General features: G+C 45.6%; 1 protein-coding gene and 1 long non-coding RNA gene across 3 annotated transcripts in view; one reads left to right on the forward strand and one right to left on the reverse strand.

Annotated features, from left to right (window-relative positions):
* NCS1 (neuronal calcium sensor 1) overlaps positions 1–26,535 on the reverse strand; it is a 58,443-nt gene that overhangs the window by 21,404 nt on the left and 10,504 nt on the right. The window contains exons 2-3 of one of the 2 annotated variants that reach the window (XM_079961528.1): positions 21,042–21,384; positions 20,375–20,884 (exon numbers count right to left, since the gene is read on the reverse strand). In XM_079961528.1, the coding sequence (XP_079817654.1) occupies positions 20,375–20,438 (64 nt within the window). In that variant the 5' untranslated portion in view covers positions 20,439–20,884; positions 21,042–21,384. The remainder of the gene's footprint in view (positions 1–20,374; positions 20,885–21,041; positions 21,385–26,535) is intronic. The other variant, XM_079961529.1, reaches the window with a different exon arrangement.
* Positions 1,107–9,485, forward strand: LOC307207560. The gene is made up of 4 exons (XR_013834720.1): positions 1,107–1,224; positions 4,106–4,379; positions 5,784–5,872; positions 8,192–9,485. It is a non-coding gene; the product is annotated as an uncharacterized lncRNA (long non-coding RNA).

Genomic DNA, 26,535 nt, shown 5'->3' on the forward strand with positions numbered 1-26,535 from the left:
CTCCCCGTCTTTCTTTTTCCTTTCTCCTACTGTGATGAGGCTGCATTTTAATGTTTCAATATTTTAATGTTGTATTTTAATCTTGTTTTTAAGTTGTATTCATTCAACTTGTTTTTATTATTGCTTGTTAGCCGCCCTGAGCCTGGCCTTGGATGGGGAGGGCAGAGTATAAATAAAAATTTATTATTATTATTATTATTATTATTATTATTATTATTACTACTATTATTAATAATCTGTCCATCCATACCTTCATACTACTCCACAACTTTGCTATTTGGATGTTTCATTCTTCACCTCCATTTCACCATCTTTTGCTTCCAACTCTACCATTTCACCCTCCTTTTCTGGCAATCCTGTGTTCTCTTTAATTTCACTTTCCATTTCATCCTTCTCTGGTTTGCTTTCATTCACAATTTCATCAATCTTAGAGCTCTAATCTCTTTTATTTGGTCATCAGACAATTGCTGAAGAATGCCAACAGTTAATGGAATGTCCAACAATGTATTTGCCGTATGGAATATTCTTTATCTTATCAACAATTCAGTATCCATCTTAAAATCTTCACAGTCTCCACCTTAATAACTTCAATCTCCACCTTAAGATCTTCACAGCATTTTTTCTTATCAAACCACATTCCTTTCTCACACATGAAATGTGAGGTAGAAATAATACTTTTATATAATAATAATAATAATAATAATAATAATAATAATAATAATTTATTATTTGTACCCCACCCATCTGGCTGGGTTTCCCCAGCCACTCTGGGCGGCTTCCAACAAAGATGAAAAATACACTAAAATGTCACGTATTAAAAACTTCCCTGAACAGGGCTGCCTTCAGATGTCTTCTGAATGTCAGGTAGTTGTTTATCGCTTTGACATCTGATGGGAGGGCGTTCCACAGGGTGGGCGCCACTACCGAGAAGGCCCTCTGCCTGGTTGCCTGTAACTTGGCCTCTCGCAGTGAGGGAACCGCCAGAAGGCCCTCGGAGCTGGACCTCCGTGTCCGGGCAGAACGATGGGGGAGGAGACGCTCCTTCAGATATACTGGACCGAGGCCGTTTAGGGCTTTAAAGGTCAGCACCAACATTTTGACAGGCCTTGATGGAGCAAGTCCAACAAAGGTATCTGTGGCAGGAGGGGAGAGGCAGCCCAGAAATGTCTCAGAAGAAACCCTTATGTTGAAAATGAGCAGCCTATATGGAATAGGATGCAACAGGTGGGCGGCTGTGGTCAGGGAAAGGAAAGCCAATAGAAAATTAGCTTCGGAATCTGCGAATGGCAGAGATGGGCGTTTTAGAGGATAGAGACCTGCCTTATTTTGAGTCACACCAATGGTCCATTCAGTTCAGTATTGTCTACACTGACTGGCAGCAGATCTCTAGAGTTTCAGGCAGGGAGTCGTTCCAGCCTTACCTAGAGATGCTAGGATTGGACTTGGTAACTTCTGCATGAAAAGCAGGTGCTCTACCACTTAGCTAACTGCAGCCCTCCTCCTAACAATAATTTAATAGTTCTGAAATAAAGGGCTGATTTAAATGGGAAGCTGCCTTATATCTAGTCAGACCATCCAACTCAGTATTGTCTACACTGACAGTGACTCTCAAGGGTATTAGGTGGGATTCTCTCCCAGCCCTACTTAGAGATGCCAGGGACTGAACCTGGGACCTTCTGCAGGCAAAGCAGATATCCTATTGCTGAGCTAAAGCCCCTTCCCAAATGAACCCACTCTGGAGAGCTGCAGTGTGAACAACCCTGAGCTAGATGGCACAATGGTCTGATTCAGGATAAGGAACTTCCAATGTTTGTAACTGAAATCCCTTGCAGACCTCAAGGGGCGAATAAAGCTTATATTCTCCCCCCCTAAACACACACCTTGTTTTCAATCAGACATTACTGCTGATGATCAGAGACAAGATAACTGACACTGCATTCTCTTACAGAGAAGTGACCTCAGTCCTGAATCTGAACATATCCATTCCAATAGGCAAACTCTCTCTCCTAGTCACTATTGCCTGTTTCACTTGCTGGAGCAAGGAGGGCACATCACCATTATTACCCTAACCCATGATCTCACTGTCCACACTGATTGGCAGTGAAACTGTGGAATTCCCTGCCGCAAGAGGCAGTGATGATGCAGTGGTTAGAGCACTGACTTCAATGGCTTTAAAAGAGGATTAGACAAATTTGTGGAGGATAAGACTATCTATGACAGTGGCTGCAATATGCCCCTGAATACCAGTTGCTGGGACTCACAAGCAGACAGAAAGCTCCTGCTCTCATGTCCTGTTTGTTGGCTTCTCATAATGGGCACCTGTCCGGCCACTGTGAGAACACGATGCTGGACTAGCTGGGCCCCCTCTAGCCTGATCCCTCAGCCCATTCTAATACCCTTATCATTCTAATATTTTTTTTCATACTTCATCAATCTGTCAAGGGTCATCTAATCTAACCCCCTGCAATGCAGGAGTCTCAACTAAAGCATCCATGACAGGTGGCTATCCAGCCTGTACTTAAAAACCTCCAAAGAAGGAGAGTCCATCACCTCCCAAGGAGTCTGTTCTGCTGTTGAACGGCTCTTACTGTCAGAAAGTTCTTCCTGATGTTTAGTCATAATCTGCTTTCTTGCAACTTGAAGCCAGTGGTTTGGGACCTACCCTCTGGAGCAGGAGAAAACAACTTTGCTCCATCTTCCATGCAACAGCCCATTAGATACTGGAAGATGGCTATCATATCTCCTCTCAGCCTCTTCTTCACCAGGCTAAACATACCCAGCTCCTTCAACTGTTTCTCATAAGGTTTGGTTTCCTGGCCCTTGATTAACTTGGCTTAAACCTCTTGACTCATTCCCTGACAATAAATTTCCATTTTGTGTCAATTGGCAAGAAAAAGAAAATAACAAAGATTAAGAGAAATTAATCAATATATCTTTCCCTTGCTATCTCTAAGTCTTAAAAGCACGTAGGACTGGATTATTCCTCCAGGAGGGGTTTTAATTAACCTGAAATAAATCAATAATTATTCATTACTTGACAAGGAAGAGAGAAAGAGAAAGAGAGAGATTGTGCAGGACGGTGGTGTTTTTTTTAATCTGTGCGGCTTTGGGAGATAGATGCAGGAAGGAGCTGGCTTGAGCATGTTAGCAAAGGCTGGAAGGACAAAAGGAGCATTAGCCGAGTGATGGATTGACACACACATGCCTAGCGGGAAAGAGGGTTTTCTGCAGCAGAGGCAGCCACGCCGCAGTGACCATGCTCATCATACTGGTGAATGGGGAGGCAGGAGAACCATGCACTTCCTCTGCCAGGGACACCTGATAATTGAGTTCCAGCAGTGTTTAGGAACACGAGAAGCTGGCTTGTGCTGAGTCACAGCATTGGTCCATTTAGCTCAGTGTTCTGTACACTGACTGGCAAAAGCAGATTTCCATAGTTTCAGGCAGGGGTCTCTCCCAGCCCTACCTAGAAATGTCATTGGGGATTGAACCCAGGAAAAAAGAAATCTTCCTTAAACTGAATCAGAGATATTGGTCCATCAAACTCATTACTATCCATACCGACAGGGACTGAACCCAGGAGATCCTGCATGTCAATCAGATACTCTGCTGCTGACCTAAGATTCTAGTCCTTATAGAGTAAGGGCTAGATTCAATAGGAACACAGTAATCTGCTTTGCACTAGCAGATCCATGTGGTTGTCATGCTGACAGCTCTTGGCAGCCACCATAGCAATGCCATCCAACTGTTCTCTCTCTCACTCAACTCTCTCCCCATTCACACAAAATGCGCCATCGCAGCTGAATACAAGCACATTTCACACTTCTCTGCCCACCCACCAGCACCGCACTCCCGTCAGTAGCATTTACACTTCCTTCACAAGCAGGGCAAAAGTAAAAAAATAAAAACCGGCAATGCTCAATTATCATAACTTAAGCTTCTAGCAGATGGTGAAAGAATGCAGGAATGTGGGGGCAAAGAACATGTAATGTGGAGGGCTGTAATGGTCAGTTTTGTTTTGTTTTGTTTGTTTTGTCAAGTAGTTTTGCTTGCATAAAGAGCTGGCTTTGAAAGAACTGAATTGGTGCATGCTTCCTCCCTTCAGCAGTAAAAATAAATAAAACTGATAACACACTTTCAAAGAGAGCAGGGGCAGTTGACCGGCCTTCTTGATGCTGTTGGAATACAACCCTCACCATCTGAGAATACTGGCTGGGCAGGGGGCTCAGGCTGATGGGAACTGGAGTCCTACAACATCTGGAGGGCCACATGTTCCAGAGCAGTGAATCAAGAAGAGGAATTATCCTTTCTCATATGGGAATGCCTCTCCTAAATAGAAACAGTCTTCCATCTATTGCATTCATCCAACTTTTGAGAAGGTAATGCCTCCTCTTTGCATTGCAGAGGGTTGAACTAGAATACCCTTTAGGTCCCTTTCAACTCTACAATTCTGTAGAGTTCTGCCGTGGGGAAGCTGATCTAAGAAGAGGCATTCTCCCTTCTCTCAGGAGGAATGCCTCTTCTATTTAGAGGCAACAGGTATGGCCTGTGGAGAGAAGGGGTGTGGCCTGCAGAGAGTCAGGTAGAGAGGAACTGAGGGCCACATCTAGAGCCTGGACTGGACTATTCCCATCCCTGATTTAAATCCTCATCAGAGTTTTGACTGCCGTGTGTGCTTTCTCTTAGAATGCCAGTCTCCTACACCATGATCAGTCACAGACACTGGCGGAGGAAGAGGGGAGCGAGGGGAGCGCACCGCCCCTGGCAGTGCAATCCCAGTGGGGTTCCATCGCAGCTGCCACCCAGCTCACGGTGGGTGCCCCACCCCCAAGACTTGCACCATGCCCCTGCGGACAGCGCGCCCCACCCCCAGGACACGCACCAGCCCCGTCCCTGGCGCTGGAGCATGAAGCTCCGCCACTGGTCACAGAAATTGTCAGTGCTGGAAAATAATCCTCATCCACTGACAGCCCTGCCTGTCATTCTCATTGAGGCTGTAAATCCATGTCTGGACTGTACTACTTTAAATGGGACACAGGTGGCGCTGTGGGTTAAACCACAGAGCCTAGGACTTGCCAATCAGAAGGTCGGAGGTTCGAATCCCCGTGATGGGGTGAGCTCCCATTGCTCGGTCCCTGCTCCTGCCAACCTAGCAGTTCGAAAGCACGTCAAAGTGCAAGTAGATAAATAAGTACCGCTCTGGCTGGAAGGTAAATGGCGTTTCCGTGTGCTGCTCTGGTTTGCCAGAAGCGGCTTAGTCATGCTGGCCACATGACCTGGAAGCTGTACGGCGGCTCCCTCGGCCAATAAAGTGAGATGAGCGCCACAACCCCAGAGTCGGTCACGACTGGACCTAATGGTCAGGGGTCCCTTTACCTTTACTTTAAATGGCAGAGGTAGAGTGGGGGAGCAATCCCGTGAGTGGCGGCTGCTCCTTCCAGGTTAGGTCTCAACAATCAGCACAGGCAGGGCTATGAAGGAGGAGGAGCTCATCTTTAAAATTTCCCACAATGCATCAGAGTGAAGCTAAGCTGGGAGTGTTGTAGGAAATGGAAATGGTTTCTTGGTGGAACATCCAGTGAGGCCCAGATAAAGGATCAGCAGTGGGGCCTACCAAGGCATGGGGTCCCTGGCAGTCGCCACAAGCTTCCAAGTGCTGGAGCCAATCCTGTTCATATCTCCCACTACGATCTTGCAGAAAAGCTCAACGAGGATCCGCAGCAAATTTCATAGCATATTTGCAGGATGTGGATTTTGCTGAACTGAAAACTTTGCATTTTCAGGCCCAGGCTTTTGGAAATGAATCGTACAAAAGCTTCTCTATTAAAAAGCAATCCACAGGTTTCCTGCATCTGTATCCTGGGGACACCAAGTAAGTCCAGCAGACCTTTATCAACTTCATGTCAGATGTTAGCTCCACATACACAAACACCCACCTCCACAAAACTTTGCAAACCCATAAAACAGGCCATTTCTCACCCAAAAAACCCTTTATAAATTCATAATTCCGAAATGGATTATTACATGAGAATTGAGATCCTGGTGGTGCTCTTAGCTTTTTTTTTAATGCTTTTTGGTTCAGTGATTTCCTGCCCCATCAAAATTCCAGCAATTCAAGTTAAACATTAAAAGTGCGGGAAAAAAGTATGTAACTCATTCAAGTCTACATTTCGTTGAGGTAGTCAACCTACACCTGGGCTTCAGTTACAGTCCACAGGTGCATGCTGCTTTATACAGCAACAACAAAATCCCTGCATGTCAGGATAACGGAACCCAGAATAGCCTTCTCCCTTACACACTAGGTCTCTAGATGCAGGCTTCACGCTTTTTGTTTATTGCAATGGCTTTTCAATGTATTTAGAGGTTCTAAACTTTTTAAAAAAGCTTTAGATTGTTTTAAATGGTTTCTAAACACTTTAAATGTGTTTGTTTTAAATCTAATTTTAAATTGTGCTGTTTTAAGATTTTGCTGCTGGGTCCCTTTTCGGAGGAAAGGTGAGGCACAAATTTAATAAATGAATAAATAAAAACCTAAAACTACATGCACACACACACAAAAACTCTATAAATATAAAAGCAATTGTTAAACAACCACAGTAAGTGTGTGCTGAATATGTGTTTGACAGCAATGTTTATTTATTGCATTTCTATCCCAACTTTTCCCCCAAGGAGCTCAAGGTGGTGTACATAGTTTTACTCTTCTTCATTTAATCCCTATGAAATAGGCTAGATTCAGAGGTAGTGACAGGTCCAAGGTCACCCAATGAGCTTCATTACCACATGGAGGATTTGAACCCTGGTCTCTCCCAGGACCTGGTTGTCATTTAAACCCCGCAATAAGTCTGCCCAGTAGGTCAGGCTGAGAAGTAGCAACTGGCCCAGAATCACCTAGTGAGCTTCATGGTTGATTGGGGGATTTGAACCCTCGTCCTGGTCCTCATTTAATCCCCACAATAACCCTGTGAGGTAGGTCAGGCTGAAAGAGTGACTGTGACCCATACAGCAAGAAGCTCCATGACCTGATTCAAACCCGTCTCCCAGACCCTAGTCCAGCACTCTAACCATTACACCACTACCAGCTCTCATATGTGTGCGTGTGAATGAGAGAGACAGGGTGACTCCTCCCACTTCCCACTCTGATCCCACCCACTCGCATTTGCCCCCCCCCCTCCTGGCATGAGGCCAGGGAGGTTGGCAGCCGTCAGGAGTGTGGTAAAATGCTTCCTTGCTCTTCACTAAACACCTCATTGGGAAATAGGCCAGAAATTTCTCTTCCCCACCCTCCCTCCTCGCCAGGCTTAAATATGAGATGCCGACTTTCAGAAATTTGTTCCCAAAGGGTTTTGCAGCTGGCTTCCTTCCAGCACTGATTTGTTGCTAGGCCAGTGTCACACGACAGCGAGGGGAAAGGCGGCGTTGACGGGGTGGAACCTATTGTGTGCAGGGAGCTGGAGAATAAAGAAATCCCTGACACTCCTGAGCTTATTAAAACAATGCCTACGTATCTTCAGCCCTGGCGCTGGCATCTGTGCCATCTGAATCAGAGGAGAGGGTCTCTTCAAAGGCTAGCAACATTTTAAAAATTTGCTTCAGCAGATCAGGCGTGGAAGATCCACTCTCCCTTTCCGCCACCCAGCCCACCCACCTATGCAGAATTTCTGCTCCCTCATGGACACCAGGCCAAGCTGTCAAGATACAAGGCTGGGTGGTCAAGACAAAAAACACATAACTAAAAAAAAATCTGCTCCAGATTCCTCACTGCTCTCCCAGCACCCAAGAAGCGTGGGTGGAAGTGCTGCTTATTCTGAGACAGAAGGCATGACACCCATGCATTTCTAGAGTCAGTGGGCTATTAGGCAGCTGTGGCTTCCCCCAAAGGATCCTGGGAATTGTAGTTTGCTGTTACATGCCAAGAGTTGTTAGGAAACCCCCACTCATCTCCTCACAGAACTACAACTCCCAGAGTGGGTTAGCAATCCTTCTTCTCAGGGAACTCTCAGAATTGTAGCTCTGTGATGGGTAAAGTGTGAGCCTCCTAACAACTCTTGGCCCCTAACAGCAAACTGCAGTTCCCAGGATTCTTTCGGGGAAGCCATGGGTGTTTAAAATGACATGGTTCTGCTTTAAAGGTATGCTGCAGATGCTGCCTTAGTGGACTACATCCTGGTGTTGCTGCTGTTGATTTTTAAAGGTGAATAATAATAATTTGCAATAACTGGTATTCCGAGGCATCTTACCTCTGGCAGGGGAAGCAGGATGCTACAAAGCCTTCCAAAACCGAGTGCAGGGCTGGCAAATTTGAAAGTAAGTTCCCAGGTCTGCTGGAATCTTTATTTTTAGGCTTGCTTCCTAAGAATGCAGCAATCAGTCTCGCCACTCCCAACACCCTAACAAAAGGCCTTAGAGCAGACTCATCTCACTCACCCACCCCCAGGGACAGCAACAGAAAGTTACGCTAATTCACAATTAAAATCTCTTCAGATGCCATTAAATATTGAAGAAAAAGGACTCAGCAGGATTTGGGAAATGGAACCAGCAGACAGAAGTCTCTGAGTCAAGATTGACAATGTATCATGATAACTGCAGGGAGTGGCCTTAAATCAAATCACACCACGGGATCCATCAAGCTCAATACTGTCTGCAGTGACAAGCAGGAAGCAGCTCTCCAGAGTTTCAGGCAGGAATTTCTCCCAACTCTAACTGGAGTGGTTAATATTATCATTATGTTACTACACTGGGGGTGCTGAGTTCAGATTCTCCACCCCCAGTGCCAAAATGTCAGCACCACACTCCACCTGGCTTCCACCACACTTTTGATACTGTTCCCTTTCCAGCTAGCCACTGCCACATTTGATAACCTAAATTTCTGTCCTTGGGACTGAACCCCCTTGTGATTCCCAGGAAATGCCATTCAGTGGCTGGCTGCCTCTAACAGAGGAAGCCGAATGATAGGTTATCCATAACCTCTGGTGGGAAGCTGGTTTGCTGGGAAAGCAAAACCAGTACAGTGGTACCTCAGGTTAAGAACTTAATTTGTTCTGGAGGTCCATTCTTAACCTGAAACTGTTCTTAGCCTTAGGTACCACTTTAGCTAATGGGGCCTCCCGCTGCCGCCGCACGATTTCTGTTCTCATCCTGAGGTAAAGTTCTTAACCAGAGGTACTACTTCCGGGTTAGCGGAGTCTGTAACCTGAAACGTCTGTAACCCGAGGTACCACTGTATTTATTTTACACATTCCTTTCCAGTAGGTATAGGCCGCTTTTCACCAAAGTGTGTTTTACAACAGTCAACAACAAACCAACCCTTCTATCAAAGTAATGTGGCATTTAAAACACAGCATTGCAGCATAGCTCTTCTCCCCAAAGGTGGAGCATGCAGAAGGTCCGATGTTCAATCCCCAGCATCTCCTATTCAGAATCAGGAGGATTGGTTTCTTAATTTATTTTTAGATGAAAGTAATAATTAGAAAAATTCATGGAGGAGAGGGCTATCCATTGCTACTAGCCACAATGGCCATGCTCTATCACCCAGTGGCGTAGCGTGGGTTGTCAGCACCCGGGGCAAGGCAAGTAATTTGCGCCCCCTAACCCATGGATTTGCGCCCCCTAACCCTAACCCCCAGATGTTGCGCCCGGTGCAGCCGGGCCCCCCTGCACCCCCCACGCTACGCCACTGCTATCGCCACAGTCAGAACAGGAATGCTTCTGCATACCAGTTGCTGGAAGCCACAGGACGGGAGAGTCCTCTTGTGCTCAAGTCCTGCTAGAGGGTTTCCCTTTGGGGTATCTAGCTGGCCACTGTGAGAACAGCATGCTGGACCAGATGTACTCCCTTTGGCCAGGAGGCTCGCCTTATGTTCTTATGGGCCGGACTAAGTACAGGGCAGCTTCTTATTTTCCCTCCAGGTTACTTGTGAAATTCTGGGTTAGAAGAGCAACCAACTGGCACCCCATGGGATTAGGCTCTGGGGGCCACTGGTTGTTGCCCACCACCCCCGGGCTGCGACAGACTGCCAATCCAATCCAGCAGGACCAGCAACCTGCCATGCATTCTTTGGAAAGACGCTGCCTGCTCTGAGCCTTCTCAAAACTGCCTGGCTTTTTAAGGGTTGTGCATTGCACCACTGTGCAGGGAAAACACATGAACCTGTGGCGTCCTCTTTGATTGCCTTTTTGGGTAAGCAATTCTGTGGACTGCAGCAGAGGCGGCAACAGAGGAAGGGGAGGGAGGGTGCAGAGTGAGCACACCTTTGCCTGGGTACGTGCTCTGGATTCAACAGTTTTGCCAAAGCTGGAGTCTCGGACTCAATCTGCACATTTCCAAGGCGAGAAAAGAAAGGAGGGGCAGAAACCCCACACTCCTTGAAACATGCCCCCAAATCTTCACTTAAAAACAGCTCCACTTTTTTTTTTTTTTTTGTCAAGAGAATCGCCTCATTCAATGCAAACTGATCACGCCAAATAGAATAAGTGAGTGGCTCGTTGAGCTAATAAAATCAGATTGTGACGCATGTTAAACAGGGGAGTTGAGACTCCTTTCAAAAGACAGATTAGCCCAAAGATCAGCAGAGGATGGAAAGAGAGCCTGTTAGGCATTGTCTGAAAAGTTCATTTGTACAACATTAAGAAGTGTTGAGTAGGGACAAAGCTGTCGTCTACCTAGGGCATTGGTCTTCAACCGGTGCTTCCAGATCCAAGATGGGTCACAACAGGAGCATTACTGCTATGCAAATATATGATGAAAGATTTAGAAATGGGTCCCAGATGCATATTTGGGTTAAAAGAAGGCCCTGGATCTGGAAACGTTAAACATTGTTGATCTACCTGATGTTCAAGATCCTAAGAATGGCCAGCCAGACATCTTCAGGAAGCCTCCAAGCTGCTAGTCCCCACTGACTTTTATCGGTTTTTATCCTGCCTAATTCTCAGACATGACTCAAGGTGGCTAACAAATCCAGAGCTTCATATACATATGAAACAATCCACATGCTGACTCACACCACAAGATCAAAATATTATTAAAAAAATAAAAACCCAACAAACAAACCCAGGGCATCAATAATAAAACATTAAACCAGAAAAATAAATCAATAACCCATTAATAGCCTTTTATAAACATTTTTTGATTTTTAACTAACTTTTTTGTTTTTAAATAAATAGAAATATTAGATACAAGTACCCAGCATTACATCTAATAGTGTTCATTCTATCCATTGACTTTAGACGTAAGCTTACACACTCAATGTTCAAACATTTTACTTAACATAACCTCTCGACTGAGAATATTGAGTGGTTGGTATAATTTTGCTTGTTAACATAGTTAAAGAAAGGGGTCCGTGTTTGTTGGAGGGTGTTTCTATGCATATGCCTTTAATTGCCCTCCTCAGACTCTGCTGTATTCCATTTATTATTTCCCCATATGCTCAGGGATATTTCAGTCCGGTTCTTCCATTGCTGAGCTACTGCTAATTGTTCTGCAGTCATTAAGAAGCTGTCCAGTTCTCTGTGGTGGAGAATGGAGCCCAAGTCTATGTCCAAAGATCGTAGGGCTAAGGCAGGATTTGGAGAAAGGGGTTGGCTTATCGTGGTGGCTATAATGGAGAATACTCTATTCCAAAAGTTTTTAACATGGAGACATTCCCACCAGACATGAATAAATGACCCCAGTTCACAACAACTCTTCCAACATGAAAGGGAAAAGGAGGGATTAATTTCTGCAAGCCTGACTGGTACCCAGGGCCAGTGCAGAATGACCTTGAGCAAGGCCTCCTGTAAGCAAGTAGAGATGGTTTTACGGCAGCAAGGCAGAGGGGTGCCCAGCTACCCTCCCATTTGTGATCTTCAGTTGGGTGGCCTAATTCCTATAAAAAATTGAAGGCCTCTAGCATCTCCTGCTTTATGACATTACCAATTGCTGTATATTAGGGAAGCAGCACCCATCAGGTCATAGGCTGACTTGCTGTAGAAGGATTCAGACAAGGTAAGTGTGTGTAAGCCCTCTCCCCTGCTCTCTAAACAAGGTGCAAAAGAATGAGCCTGATTTACCTCAAACCAGGTGCTGCAGTTCAAATGCCTTTTAATTTAACTTGCAGTTTCTTTTGGATATTGCTTTCCCTCTGGGAAGCAGGTCATGGATTATGTAAATGCCTACATCTTTCCAATCCTTAAACAGTTGATATTTATCAGTGTGGCTGAAAGCTGGATGATAGAGGAATGGGACCAGTGGTGAGGGTCAGGGCCCAGTGTTTCACTCCATGTTCCCCACACTATCAGTACTCATCTTGTAAATGGATGGTCTATTTTCCTTACCTCCTGCATATACAAAGGTAAGAAAATGTGACTTCTCATTGAAGGTGTGGAAGGGACCATCTCAAGTTGGACCCAAGGGTTTTCTGTTCTTACCCTGAGCAATGGGATCAATGATTTGATAAGTAGCAAAATAGAACATTAAGTTATCATTTCCACTCCTCCTTTTGTTCAATGTCTACAAAGTTTTGTTGCTTATCCTAGATTTTTTGCCTCCCAACACAAATGCATTGAGTTTCTTTTGCCATCTCTTTAGATGAAGAGGAGGGATGAGAATAGGCAAACTTGAAGGGGGGGAAGTGTAAGCATTTAGGTAACATTGACATTTAGACCATGGCTATTTGCCTCAACTAGCTAAGGCTAAGATGTTTCCATTCCCAAAGTTCTTTTTATACAATCCCCTATAGCTTCTATGTCTCAGTTGTCTTGTGTCTGCAGTAAGTATTTAAATCCTCCAGGTGCTATGGCAAATGGAGAGTTAACTAGCAACCAGTCTAAATTGATAGGAGGGAGCAGGGATTTACAATAGTTGATTTACAATCCTGCTACCCTGTGATACATTTCTAACTGCCACTTAAGTGGATTTTGCAGAATTAAGAGGGTGTCATCTGCAAACATATTCATTTTGTGTACCTCATTCTCTCTATAAAAGTGTCTTTATGCAGTTGAATGGCTAATACCTCTATGATCAATGCAAACAGCAATGGCAGCAGAGTGTCGGGTGTCCCTTAAATGCTTGATAGCCTGAGAGTCGAAGCCATTGATTGAAATGATTGGTTTTGATTTGGAGTATAATTGCTTAATGAGGTGCAAGGACTTAGATCCAAATTTCAATTTGGTTAGCAGGTGTATCAGAAACAATGAATCAGTTCTAACAAAAGTCTTTTGGCATCAAGAGAGATTATTCAGCTCTATTTAGCTCATGTATAACATTTAGTGTCCTAATGAAACCTGTGATGCTTCTCTTCTGGCCAGCATGAACTCTGTTTGGAGATATGTACTGAGTTATAAACATATTTAGACGCTTGACCATTATTGATGTGAACAACTTTGTGTCTACATTAATGAGAACTATATGACTCAAAGTAGCATCAGTTTTGAAGAACACCATGTTTGTGATGCTCCCCCCCCCCCCCCCGTTCTAGTTGTACAGTTTGGTCAGCCATGGGGCAAGCTCATTGCGAAATACTTTATAAAACTCTCCTGTAAAATCGTCCAGTCCTGAGGACTTTCCGGATTTTAAATTCTTAATTACCCCTAGGACTTATTCCCAAGAAATGGATTGGTTTAGGTACTATTATTAGGTCTATGTGTGACACTGACTTAGGGGGAAAACATGAGAATTCCCTGCCTTCTAGATGTAGTGTCTGCCAGGGGTCCACAAGGTCCCTTTCAGTTAATATTTCCACCTAGAATGGGTTGCAGATTTTGTTCACAGATCAGTGCCTACTTCGGTCCTTTGTGTCATTGCTGCAGCAATTGAAGTCTCTGCCTGTTATGGTTTGTCCTCTTTTTAAATGGTCTAATTATGTTAGCATCTTCCGGAGAAAGTCTTCTTGTGCTGAGTTGGGTGCATAAAAATAAGCAATGGTGATTTCATGGCTGCCTATGACACCTTGAACAAAGAGGTATCTGCCTGTCGGTTTTTTCCCAACTTTCCTCAACACTCAGAGGGCGGTGCTTGCTTATCAGGACACCCACGCCTCTGGCTTTCCCAGAGCCCGGGAGGCTTGTAGTTTCTCGCCTATCCAGCAAGGCAGCCCTCTGGTTCCTGCACTGATGCATCTCCTGCAGGAGAACAATGTCTGGATGTTCCCTCTGCAGGGCTACCTCCACTCTGGCTCTTTTGATTGGTGATCCTAGCCCTCTAACGTTGAAGGAGAGAAGCTTTATACGTAGTTTGGCTTTGAGGAATCAAAGTAATGTTGGTAGAAATGTGGATAGCAGAGAGTTAAATGCTAAGTATGTAGTTCCTGCTCTATTAAAGATGGAATTTTTCAAGAAACTCGGTTTTTCTGCTAGACTTCTATAACTTGGAAATCAAAGGACATAAACTGAAAACTACATACACAAATGCTAGAGTGTGCTTCCCTGCTTGCCAACAGGAACGTGGGAGTGGTGGAGATCCTTCCCATGGTAAAGGTAAAGGTAAAGGTACCCCTGCCCGTACGGGCCAGTGTTGACAGACTCTGGGGTTGTGTGCCCATCTCACTCAAGAGGCCAGGGGCCAACGCTGTCCGGAGACACTTCCGGGTCACGTGGCCAGCGTGACATTGCTGCTCTGGCGAGCCAGAGCCGCACATGGAAACGCCGTTTACCTTCCCGCCAGTAAGCGGTCCCTATTTATCTACTTGCACCCGGGGGTGCTTTCGAACTGCTAGGTTGGCAGGCGCTGGGACCAAGCAGCGGGAGCGCACCCCGCCGCGGGGATTCGAACCGCCGACCTTTCGATCGGCAAGCCCTAGGCGCTGAGGCTTTTACCCACAGCGCCACCCGCGTCCCTCCCCATGGTACCCAGGATCAATTAAGGGGGCAGGCGGGGGCTTGTTGCTAAGCTGCACACCTCCTAATGCCTAAGGACAAAAGCTCTTCCAAATTACTGTTGTGCTTGTTAGAGTGGAGTTCAGATGCTTTTCATGCATGAAAACAAAACAAAACAATTTCTTACTTTCTAATTGGAGTTGCCTTATTTCTTTCTGCCCCTTTTTGGTTGTCCAGCCTGAGAAGGTGCTCTTGTGCGCTTGAGCTGAGGAGCGATATCTCCTGCTTGGAGCTGGAGCTCTTTCCGTATGTTGCCAGTCTGCTGGTTATCACTTGCAACCCAGGTTCTGCTTTTTAGCCGGACTATCAACTTAAAAGGGAAGCCCCAGCAATATGCTATGTCCACTTCTTTTAGAGCCGATGTATAAGGCTGGAGAGCCCTCTGCCACCGCGGTGTGGCTGGGCTGTTATCCTGAAATATTTCAGCAGTGGCTTCGCCATATTTTAGGTTTCTAACATTCCTTAGTGCTCTGAAAATTGAGTCCTTGAGTCTATTCTGTTCAAAAAGAATTACCACTTCTCTTGGGGCTTCCCTGGCTCTGCTTCTGCCTCCGGGAACCCGATGGGCTTTTTCTATGGGCGACAATGGTATGTTTAAATTCAAGGAGAGTATCTAGTAAATAATGAATTGAACCATGTCCCCACCCCTCCTCCTGGTTCTCCAGTAGGCATTGTAGATGAAAAAATTTCCTCCTATCCCTCTCAAATTGTTCCTTCAGCTTCCTAGCCATCATTTGTAAGAGTTGGATGTCAGATTGGTTAGTTAGAGCAAGATTGTGTGCATCATTTGTTGTTTTAGAAATATATGACAGTTGATTAGATAGCACATCAAATTTCTGCTCAAATAGCTAGAGCTGCTCCCCAGACCAAGACCAGTCCTTGCCTTATTTTATTAATGTACTCATCTAAGTCTCTGTCCTCTTCCATTGTGGCAGCTACTGTCCTTTGGGGCGGGGGGGGGGGGGGCGGCTTTATATTGCCTTTGGTCATGTCAGTGTCTGAGGCCTCCTCCGAAGCCTCAGATAGGGCTCTGTCTATTTCTTCTGAAGATCTCACCTCACAGATTTGCTTTTTGGTTCCCATATTGCTTGGCTCATCATCTTGCTGGGGCTGCATAAAACTTTTTGTTTAGATGTCAATACGCTCCATTCTGCTTAGATTTTGTCCCGGGGCAACTGGAGACAAAGAAATATGCCACCATTCCAGATACCCCCCCCCACGCCCCCCACCAACCTTTTAAAAACAGCTACTTTTTAAAATCAGCTGCCTAAAATAGTAAGAGCATAAGACGAGCCTTGCTGGATCAGGCCAAAGGGGGTGGAAACCATCTAGTCCAGCATCCTGTTCTCAGAGTGGCTGACAATTGCCCCAGTGGGAAGCCAGAAAGTAGGACCTGAGAGCATCAGTGACTTTCCCCACTTATGAATCCCAGCAACTGGTATTTAGAATCATTACTGCCTCTAACAGTGCAGGGAGAATACTGCCATTGTGGCTAGCAGCCATTAGCCATATCCTCCACAAATCTGCAATTCTGTTTTAAAACCATCCTAGTTGGTGGTCATCGCTACAACACCATCAGCCCCCAACCTGTCAGGGCCAATTCTCATGGGTAATGGGAGTTGTAGTCCAGCAGGATCTAAAGGTCAGCTATCCCCTGGCCTATTAGGCCTTTAAAAGGTTAAACACCAGCTGCTTGAATTGAGCTTCTCGGCATCTCAGAGGTAGACTGCCCCTGAACTTGGAGGCACCCCTCCTAACTATCTCTGTTAAATGCTGTAGGCAGGCAGTTAATTTTATCAGTTCCTTTCCTGAGAACCAGGTGGACTGCCTAGTCATGTCAATGGAGCCATCCTGTTTAGCATCTGCCTTCTGAAAAGAACCAGCCAAAGACCTCTGCAAACCTCCCAAGCAGGGCATTAAGCCAGCCAGCCCTTCCTGGTCATCTGTCCCCACCATCTGTCTGCACAGGCTCCTTTTAGCCAGCATGGCTAAAAAATATTGATCAACAAATTTAACAGAGGACTGGGTTAAGTCCTCTTTTTAAAAATCAAGGGGCTGGCCACACACACACCTCATATCAGCGTTAATTCCTTTAAATTAACTGTGTTAAAGGAGTCTTTGGAGACTGGTGCTCATTTGGGGCTGATAGGGCAGAAGGCAGAGTGCCCAAGCAGTGGGCGGAGCCAGAGGCAACAAAAAGCAGAGCCAACTAATTCTAGTTCTGTCCCCATCTCCTCCCTGCCTAGTTCTACAAGGGGCAACACTGAGACGGAGGAGGAGGAGGAGGAGGAGGAGGAGGAAGCTTGACTGGTTGTAAGAAGGCAGGGCAGTCTGAGGTGGGGGGGGGCAGTGCCCCATTTGCCCTAATGAACCAACCTCTACTGTATTCCATTCATAGAATTGTAGAGTTGCAAGGGACCCTGAGAATCATCTAGTCCCTGCAATGGAAGAAATGCACTTGTCCCATATGGTGGTTGAACCTGCAACCTTGGCATTACCAGCACCATGCCCTAACCAACTGAGCTATCCAGGCTACATCTGTTCTGAAACTATGTCAATCAGATTTAACTGGGAGACAGCCGCACCCTCGTCACAGACTCCTAGCATCACAGGCACATTACATTTTAGGTGCTTCCAATTGGCATGCGATCGCAGACATGTGGGTCCTCTTGGACCTGGGAGAAGGCAGAACAGGGGGCAGGGAGGAACAGAATGGGGCAAAGATACTTATACTCACTCTGCCAATGCAGACAACAGCTGGCTGTATAAGAGAGAAAGAGCTGTCCATTAGCCCTCTCCATACTAAAAGTTTGGTCAATAAGAATGTAGGAAAGTTGCCTTATGATAAATCATACTATCGGCCTATTGAGAACAGCGTTGCTAACATTAACCTGGTGATCTCCAGGTGTGCTTGGACAATAGCTCCCATCAGCACCAGTCAGCATAGCCAAAAGCTCATGGGCGCTGGGAGGTATTGTCCAGCGACATTTGAGGGCACCAGGTTGGGGAAGTCTGGTCTTCTCTAACTGGCAGTGGCTCTCCAGAGATTCAGGACTCTTTCCCCAGCCCTGTTGGGAGATACCAGTGGGTTTGAATAAACAAAACAAAGTTATAGTCTTCATGTAATCAGGAACATGGGATGGACCCTACCTAGTTGAAAACAACAAAGCTCTTTCAAACCCAGCAGTGGAAGTGGGAGGCAGTGACATGTCCTCTCTAAAAGTTAGCTACCTACATAGATAAATATTTCACATACATATTTTCAGCAAACAATGAACTGATATTCCCATGCAGTTCAATGTACTGTCACACACACACAACCCTTCTGAAAAGGTAGTACAACACAACAAACAACGGATCAAGCAGAGCCCAGAGACTCAGATTCAAATCCACACTCAGCCACAGAACTCACTGGCTGACCTTAGGCCAGCCCCCACTTTCCTTCCAGGCTCTCCTACCTTGCAGGGTTGTTGCAGTGAAAAAAATGAGGATGCAAGGAAGGAAAGTACTCTTGAGTTCTTTAGAAGAAATGAGGTTTTTTTAAATACAACTTTCATAATACAGAAATAATACTTCCAAAAAGTTGCTTTTTTATTTTTTATTTACTATGCTAAGATAGGGCACAGACAAGACAGGAAAAACAGGATCCCGCTCCCTGAAAACAACTCCATGGAAAATGGGGTGGGAAGCCAACAAAAATAAAGAGAAAAGATGAAATTGAGTTTTGACTGTATACGTTAAAAATATTGAAACTTAATAAAACATAAGTGTGAAAAGGTGGGGGGGGGGGAGAAAGAGAAGCTGAATTCCTTCAGTCTAATATAACCACATTCTGGCTTTATCTGTGCAGCAGGAAACCACCCCTAAAGAGCAGAGCAGCTCTCCAGATGACTTGAGTAAGTGAGCCAAACTGAACAGGCAGAAAAGAGGAAGCAATCTCCAACACAGTTCCCGGCCTCTTGTTTTCCCTGAGGAAAAACAACTTGAAACACAGAAATCCCAAGCATGAGTTAAGAGCCATCTTCCCGCCATCGCCATAGGAAAAGTCATTGCACCACAAATCAGCGACCCACTTTCATTATTAGAAAGGCATTTTGCTTCCCTTGCACTAACATAATAGGGGAGAGGAAGGTACAGAATCTCAGAACTCCAAGGAGCGCTCTCCTTGGAGAGCTAAAATTCAGGACTTTGCGAACAAAGCTCCATCTAAATACCAAAGGAAACCACAAATGGACCAAATATATATACAAGTTGCCTGTCACATTTGTCTGCTTAGTGTAGACCCATTAAAATGAATGGGTCTAAGTTAGCTGTGCCCATTGTTTTCAATTTAGTAGCTGGCTCCTGTGAGAACAAGATGCTGGACTAGACCATTCATCTGATCCAGCAGGGCTCTTCTTATGTTATTAATAGGTCTACTCTGAGTAGGACTTGCACTGGCTAAAAACAAATGGGTCTGCTCTGAGTAGCACAAACTACACACCCCACGGGGGTGCTCCCAACACTGTAAGTCCTTCTTAGAGGAAACCCACATTAAACATGATGCACATGGCTACAACTTGGGTCCATTCATTTCAGTGGGTCCTCCTTTGCACAGAACTTGTATACAGCCATCCATCTTCACCTAATGCCCTTTGTTTTATTTCTCCATATACACATTTTTTTCTCTCTATCTTTTTCCTCTTCCAGATTGTTAAATCTCTCCCCGTCCCACAATGCCCAGTTTCAGGGCTGGCAAAAAGACAAACCGTTCTGCCTTTGCCACGACCCCCCCCCCCTTCCGAGCCCCCAGGCTACAGCGGGCTATCAGCTCCCCAGAAATGAAGGAGGAGGCTTGGCTATTATGGTGCATGACGTTCCCCTTCCTCTCTCCTCCACACACGTGAACTCACACACATCCATCCTGACTCCATACTGGCTCACAGCCAGTCCCCACCCCCAGGAGAAGCTGAAGGGGGGGCGATGTTGCGATGCCGCCCAAGACCATCTCAACACGACATGAATCACCACAGAGCATGTGAGCCTCCTTGGCGGAAGAAAGAGAACCTGCTTGCCTTTTCTATTATTGTTTTTACTTTGATCTATGGAGCCGTGGAACTAACGACCCCACCTCAGCAGGCTTCTCCTTGCAAAAATTACTCCCTCCACGCCCACCCACCCTCACTCCCAACGCCAGCACCTCAGACCACCACCCCGCCTCTCCATCAATGCAGCAGATTTTGCACCACTCAACTACGGCAGGCTTGCAGACCCTGTATCCTGCCACTATCACCACCACCCAGATCTCCTGGCCAAAGTCTTTGTGTGTCATCGCACAAGTAAACCTGCTCTGCCTCCCAGCCGCCCCCCAAAATCCCCTACAACCAACAAAGATCCCCCCCACCCTCTGCAGTCCAAGGCCTTCTCTGCATCCTAGCTGGCTCCAGTACCTGGAAAGTTGCACCGTTAAGAGAACCCAAGATTATTATTATTTTTTGCTGTTCAAAGTAAATTTTTAATTAAAAAGAGAGAGAAAGGAATGGCTTACAGTATGTCTTCCTCGTCAGTTCTTCCACAACTTCAGGCTTCAACTTGCTGTTCGATTTCCCCATCTCGATCTGGCAATGTTTGTCCACTGGACTTTTTAACAGGGCATAAATTTCTCTCAAAGCCCTTCTTGCACTTAGCGGAGAAGCATATAGGAAGCCGGGCTGGGGGGGCGGAGGTGGGGGCCGAGAGATCTGATGTGAAGGGTGGAGAACGACAGAGGGACTGTCTCAGTTTCAAAGCCAAACCGGACCCTTCCGATTTCCTTCAAGTAGCGCTAACACACACCCCCAAAAAATTGGGGGGGAGGGGATGGAAAGTGGAGGGGGGAGGGGGGAAGAGAGAGAGAGAAACAAGGGGGTAATAAGCTTTATAAGTTCAGCTGCAATTCCAGTGTCCGGATCCGGAGTCCCAGTGGAGGTTTACGTCCCCTTATTTTCTGGCATCCACAACTCAGCTCTGCAAAGCAGTCACAAGCAGATGGCGAGGCGGTCGTCTCCCTCCATACCGGCTGATGAAAAAAGGGGAAGGTGGGGAGTGAGAAGACAGAGAAAAACCTTTCGTTATTACAATTATTATTTCCCAGTGAAACAGGGAAGGTCGTATTGTTATGTTTCAGCAGGCCCCTCCTGAAATAAAAATGACGAGATTTCGCCAAGCTCACTTGCCTTTCCTTTTTTTTTTGCAAAACAGAAACGGGAAATTCGTGGAGCTTTTTCTCTGCCTCTCTCCAGACAGCCTTTTCTCCTTCTTCCCTTCCTATCCGTTCTCTCTTGCTCGCTCCTCCTCGCTGGAGCCCAGTGGCAGTGTTGCTGCTGTCGTCCCTGGTTACAAAACTGCCCTCCCCTCTCCACCGCTGTCTCTGGTGCTCTGGGTTGCCGTAGCAAATGCAGGATCTGCCACTGCACTGATAAGGTGCTAACTGGAATCTGCCAGTCAGGCAGTCGGATGGGCTGCCTAGCAGGCTCTTCCTTTTGTCTTCTCTTTGCTTAGCCTTTTTTTAGATCAATCCTTTGGGTGTGGGGAGAGAGAGGAGGAAAGAAACGGGGGGGGGGGGTGGAGAGAACAGCACAGATGAATAAGGCTTCTCGTGCAAGCACTTTTTATTTTGCTTTGATTTTTTTAAAAAATCATGTCTTATCTTGTTTTTTAAGTCAGTGTTGCTTTGTTAAAAAAGAAAAGAAAACGAGAAAAGGAAAGAAGTTTATGCATCAACCTGCTCCAACCCTGAGGCCCTCCAGATGTTTTTGGACTCCAACTCCCATCATCCCTCTCCATTGCCCATGCTGCTTGTGGCTGATGGGAGTTGAAGTCCAAAGCAGCTGGAGCACAGAGGGTTGGGTAGGACTAGCGTACATTATTGCCAACAATAAAAATTGTCCAGGTCAATGTCAGGAATGATTATGCTTCCAGCTGCTTTTTGGACATTTACCAACTGACGTGCCTTGGCAAGTGTTGAAATTTACCAGCAGGCAATGAAAAGGGGGGGGGGTAGCATGTGGGGAATGAACAAGGTTTTGGAAAATGATGGAGGGGCTTGGGGGTTGCCTCTAATGGTAGTCCTAGGACAGCGCTGGCCCCCGGCCTCTTAAGTGAGATGGGCGCACAACCCTAGAGTCGGACACGACTGGCCCGTACGGGCAGGGGTACCTTTACCTTTACTTATTAATTTCAGTGGGTCTGCTCTCAGGAGGCATAGGCTTAGCTAGGAGCCATAATGAATAAATAAAATAATGTATACAACTCAGAGTAGACGCACTGAAATTAATAGGCCTTAGATAGTCCTACTCAAAGTAGATGCATTGGCTTGCATCCAACTAAATTCACAGTAAACACATTTTGAAATTAATGGGACCTAAGTCACATTTGTTCATTTCAATGGGTGTATGCTGAGTAGGGCAAACATTGGAGACAACCCAATGTTCTAAACTTGGGAAATACATGAAGAATACTCAGTGGTTCTGGAGACAAAAAGAAAACATCAGAGAATGCTTGCAGTTGTTGATAATGCTTTGGGCTAATGCCCAAATTCCATCCCACTTTTTCTCACCTACTGGTAAATATCAACACTTAACAAAGTAAATGTTAGTAAATGTTCAAAATGCAGCTGGAAGCATAATAATTTCTGACACTGTCCAGAGGACCATACTACTACTACTACTACCACTATTATTATTATTATTATTATTATTATTATTATTATTATTATTTATTATTTCTTAAACCCTGGAGAGCTGCTTTCAGTGAACAAAGGCAATATGAAGCTAGATGGACCAATAGTCTCCCTCAGTATAAGGCATTGCTTCCTGTGTTTCTGTTTAAGTCATTTTTCAGAATGATGAGGACTAGGATCTTAATTTCAAGGAATGGCTGTAGCTCAGTGGTAGAGCATCTGCTCTGCATGGAGAAGGTCCCAGGTTCAGGTTCCAGGTAGGGTCAGAAGATATCCTTGCCTGAAACCCTGGCAAGCTGTTGCCAGTCAGTGTGGACCATGCTGAGCTAGGTGGACTAATGGCAGCTCCCTATGTTCCTAAATGCTCTTACGTGTTCAAAGAATGCTTTCTAATGGGAGTCAGCTCATACATTCAGCAGGAAAGTCACTAAGTGGTGACCTCATCGGCCCTATGAAATCATGCCTCAAGGCAGTTATTAGGTAACCCATCAACAAAGCACCAAGTCAAAAGGAGAGGAGACAGGCAAGGGAAGGGCAGACTCTTGAATGAATTGTAGAGTTGGAAGGGATCCAAGGATCATCTAGTCCAGCCCCCTGCAATGCAGGAATGTGTCAGTGGACTTTGATCATGTCTCTTGCTTGCCTGAAGGACACAGAGGGGTGTGTAGAAACAAGTCTACTGTACAAAGATAAAATATGCATTCATTGCTCCGCCCATTATTTCCTCTGGCCCCACCTACCACTAGCATGTTGCCCAGGAGAATGTGGGTCAGGCTAAAAACACTTTACCACTAATGACTCCAGTAGTGATACCCAGAGCAGGAAGCCAGTCTGACTTAGAAGCTTTTCCATGTGGCCTGTGGATATCACATGACCCACTCCAGCCTATCACAGTGAAGAGTTCTTGCCTTTGGCCACATGGAGGGTGGTGCTAAATTCCTTCCTCACCTCTCCAGGGTCCTGGGTTCCTGCTCTCAAGCCCTAACGCCTGCCTGGGATAGTGGAGTGGAGATTGGAAAATCTCCACTAAGCTTTTCAGGAACCCAGGCAAGCAAGATTCTTGGGATCCTGCATTATTAAGATCATAGCTACTGTAGAAATTAGGGTAGCTCAGGTTTAGAGAAATGCAAGCCTTATTTCCAAAGCAGATACAGCACTCCAATCAGCATATGGAAAAATAAGAAGCTGCCTTAATCAGACCATTGGGTCCATCTAGCTCAATACCATATACGTACACTGACTGGCAGTAGCTCTCCAGTCCTACCTGGGGATGCCAAGGGTTGAACTTGGGACCTTCTGCATGTAATGCAGGTGCTCTACCACTGAGCTATGGCCCTTCGCTTTGCTCACAGCCCAGGTCTACGTACACACCACAACCCCATACTCACTACAGTGGTACCTCAAGTTACAGACACTTCACGTTACAGACGCTTCAGGTTACAGACTCCGCTAACCCAGAAATAGTACCTCGGGTTAAGAACTTTGCTTCAGGATGAGAACTGAAATCGCATGGTAGTGGCGCAGCGGCAGCGAGAGGCCCCATTAGCTAAAGTGGTACCTCAGGTTAAGAACAGTTTCAGACCTCCAGAACGAATTAAGTTCTTAACCCAAGGTACCACTGTACTAATAATTGTAAAAGTGCAAGAGCCTGGCATCAGACACAGAATTCAGCTTCTTGTAAACCTCAACTTTTAAAAAACAAACAAACAAACACATACACATTCTAGTCCCCTTGACGGCAAATACTACAGTACAGCACTTTTAAGTGAAATCTCAGCACCCAGAGGGGTATCTGAATACAGCGTAAGAAGAGCTGGCTGGATCTGGAGACTTGCTTCAGAGATCGAGACCGTGGGGAGCTCTGAAAAATTAATAAATATAATTTGGACTATAATTTGGTCTTCTTTATTTTAGTTTTTTATTTTAATTGGAGTATTATGATTGGATATATTAATTGGATGTTTTTTATTGGAAAATCAATAAAAATTATTTAAAAGAAGAAGAAGAGCTTGCTGGATCAAGCCAAAGGCCCATCTAGTCCAGAATCCTGTTCTCACAGTGGCCACGCAGTGGTAACCCACAACTAGCTCCTCCTGGTGGCTTCCAACAATGGGTATTTAGAAGCATAGGAATTCCAAGGGGGTTGTGGGAGAGCTGCCGCTGCCTTTGCCCCAACCAACTTCTCCCTGATTATGCCAAAGCGCACAGATTGCATAATATATACCCAGGTTGCGAAATTCCACAGGGCACGGAGCACGCGCGTGCGCGCGCACACACACACACAGTACCACAGTCTTGCTCACTGCTGTCACAGCTATGATTTCCTTTTCCTTTTAGTGTGCTAGCCATCTACCCCTCCTGCTAAATCCCCATGTCCTTTGTTCCAGAAGTCAGTTTTCAATTAATGCCACTCTGCTACGCCTCAATTAACAGAAAAGGCAACTTTCTGTGAGCGGGAGAGATAAGGGGGAACCGTGTATAGATTGGATTGATGCAAAGTCTGGGTAGCAGAAAGGCCTTCTCAAAATGAAACACATCGTCATCTTTTGTTTGCCAGGTCTTGGCAAAAAGCCATCTGTCTAGTCTCTACAGAGGCAAGGTTAACACCACCCTGGATGAAATATTAGACTCTTAGCTTGGCCAAAGAATCGGTCCCTACTGCCTGTCCCAAACTGCTGTTTATTTAGGAATCCTGACCCAACATCACTTGTATTATTATTTACTTATTGAATTATAGCCCACTTTTTTTCTCCAAGGAACTCAAGATGGCATATATATTTCCCCCCTCATTTAATCAACACAGCAACCCTGTGAGGTAGGTTAGGCTGAGAGGCAGTGAATATCCCCCAAGATCACACCCTGTGAGTTTCATGGCCAAGTGGGGATTTGAACCCTGGTCCTAGTTCTTGTTCAATCCCCACAACTACCCTGTGAGGTAGGTTAGACTGAGAGGCCATGACCCAACCAAGGCTTCACGACACTGGCTCTATTCCCAATTGATCCAAGAGCTCAGGCGGAGTGCAATGAAATTGAAAACTGCCCCCCCACACACATCAAAACTTCCAAAATCTTTATTACAGTACAGTGGTACCTTGGGTTAAGAACTCGTTCTGGAGGTCCATTCTTAACCTGAAACTGTTCTTAACCTGAAGCACCACTTTAGTTAATGGGGCCTCCTGCTGCCGCTGCGCCGCTGGAGCGTGATTTCTGTTCTCATCTTGAAGCAAAGTTCTTAACCTGAGGTACTATTTCTGGGTTAGCAGAGTCTGTAACCTGAAACGTCTGTAACCTGAAGTTTTTGTAACCTGAGGTACCACTGTAATACTCTTATTAAGTCAACTGAAACGGCAAAAGCCCGTGTGGTATAGTGGTTTGAATGTCAGATTAAAAATCCCCACTCTGACAGGAACCTCACTGGGCAACCTTGGGCCAATCTCTGCTGCTCAGCCTAATCTACCTCACAGGGGTGTCGCAAGGATGAAACAGGGCAGGGTAAGAACCTTGTATGTCAAACTGAGGTCCTTTGAGGGAAGGTGGAATACAAACACAATAATAAATAAATTAAATAAAATGCAAACGAAACCTTGCTTCCCTGTCTCTGTGGGAGTAACTGCAGGGTTTTTATATTTCAGAACACTGGAAGGGGGTGACCACACTGTTGTGTGATCCTTCCCCTTGCCCCCAGCCTTAGGTGCAACCTGAAACTACAGGAATTTTTCCGGGGCGATGGGGGAGTGGGCTGGTAGATAGATAAAACTTTATTCGCATTAGCCAATAGCCATAGCAACAGTAAAACATTACAGTATACTCAGAAAAGGAAATTTGATATAAGACACAATTTAAAGTCCTGAATCAGCCGTCAGTTAGTGGCCCTTATTCTGATTGCCCCTGCTATGAACCTAGCAACCTTTGCTGTTATCTGCTCATTTTGATCTGTTAGAAGAAAGGACATCTTGGCAGTGGTTGAGCGCCCTGGGATGGTTAGTACG

The sequence above is a fragment of the Podarcis cretensis genome (assembly GCF_951804945.1).
Source record: "Podarcis cretensis genome assembly, chromosome: Z".
NCBI lineage: Eukaryota > Metazoa > Chordata > Lepidosauria > Squamata > Lacertidae > Podarcis > Podarcis cretensis.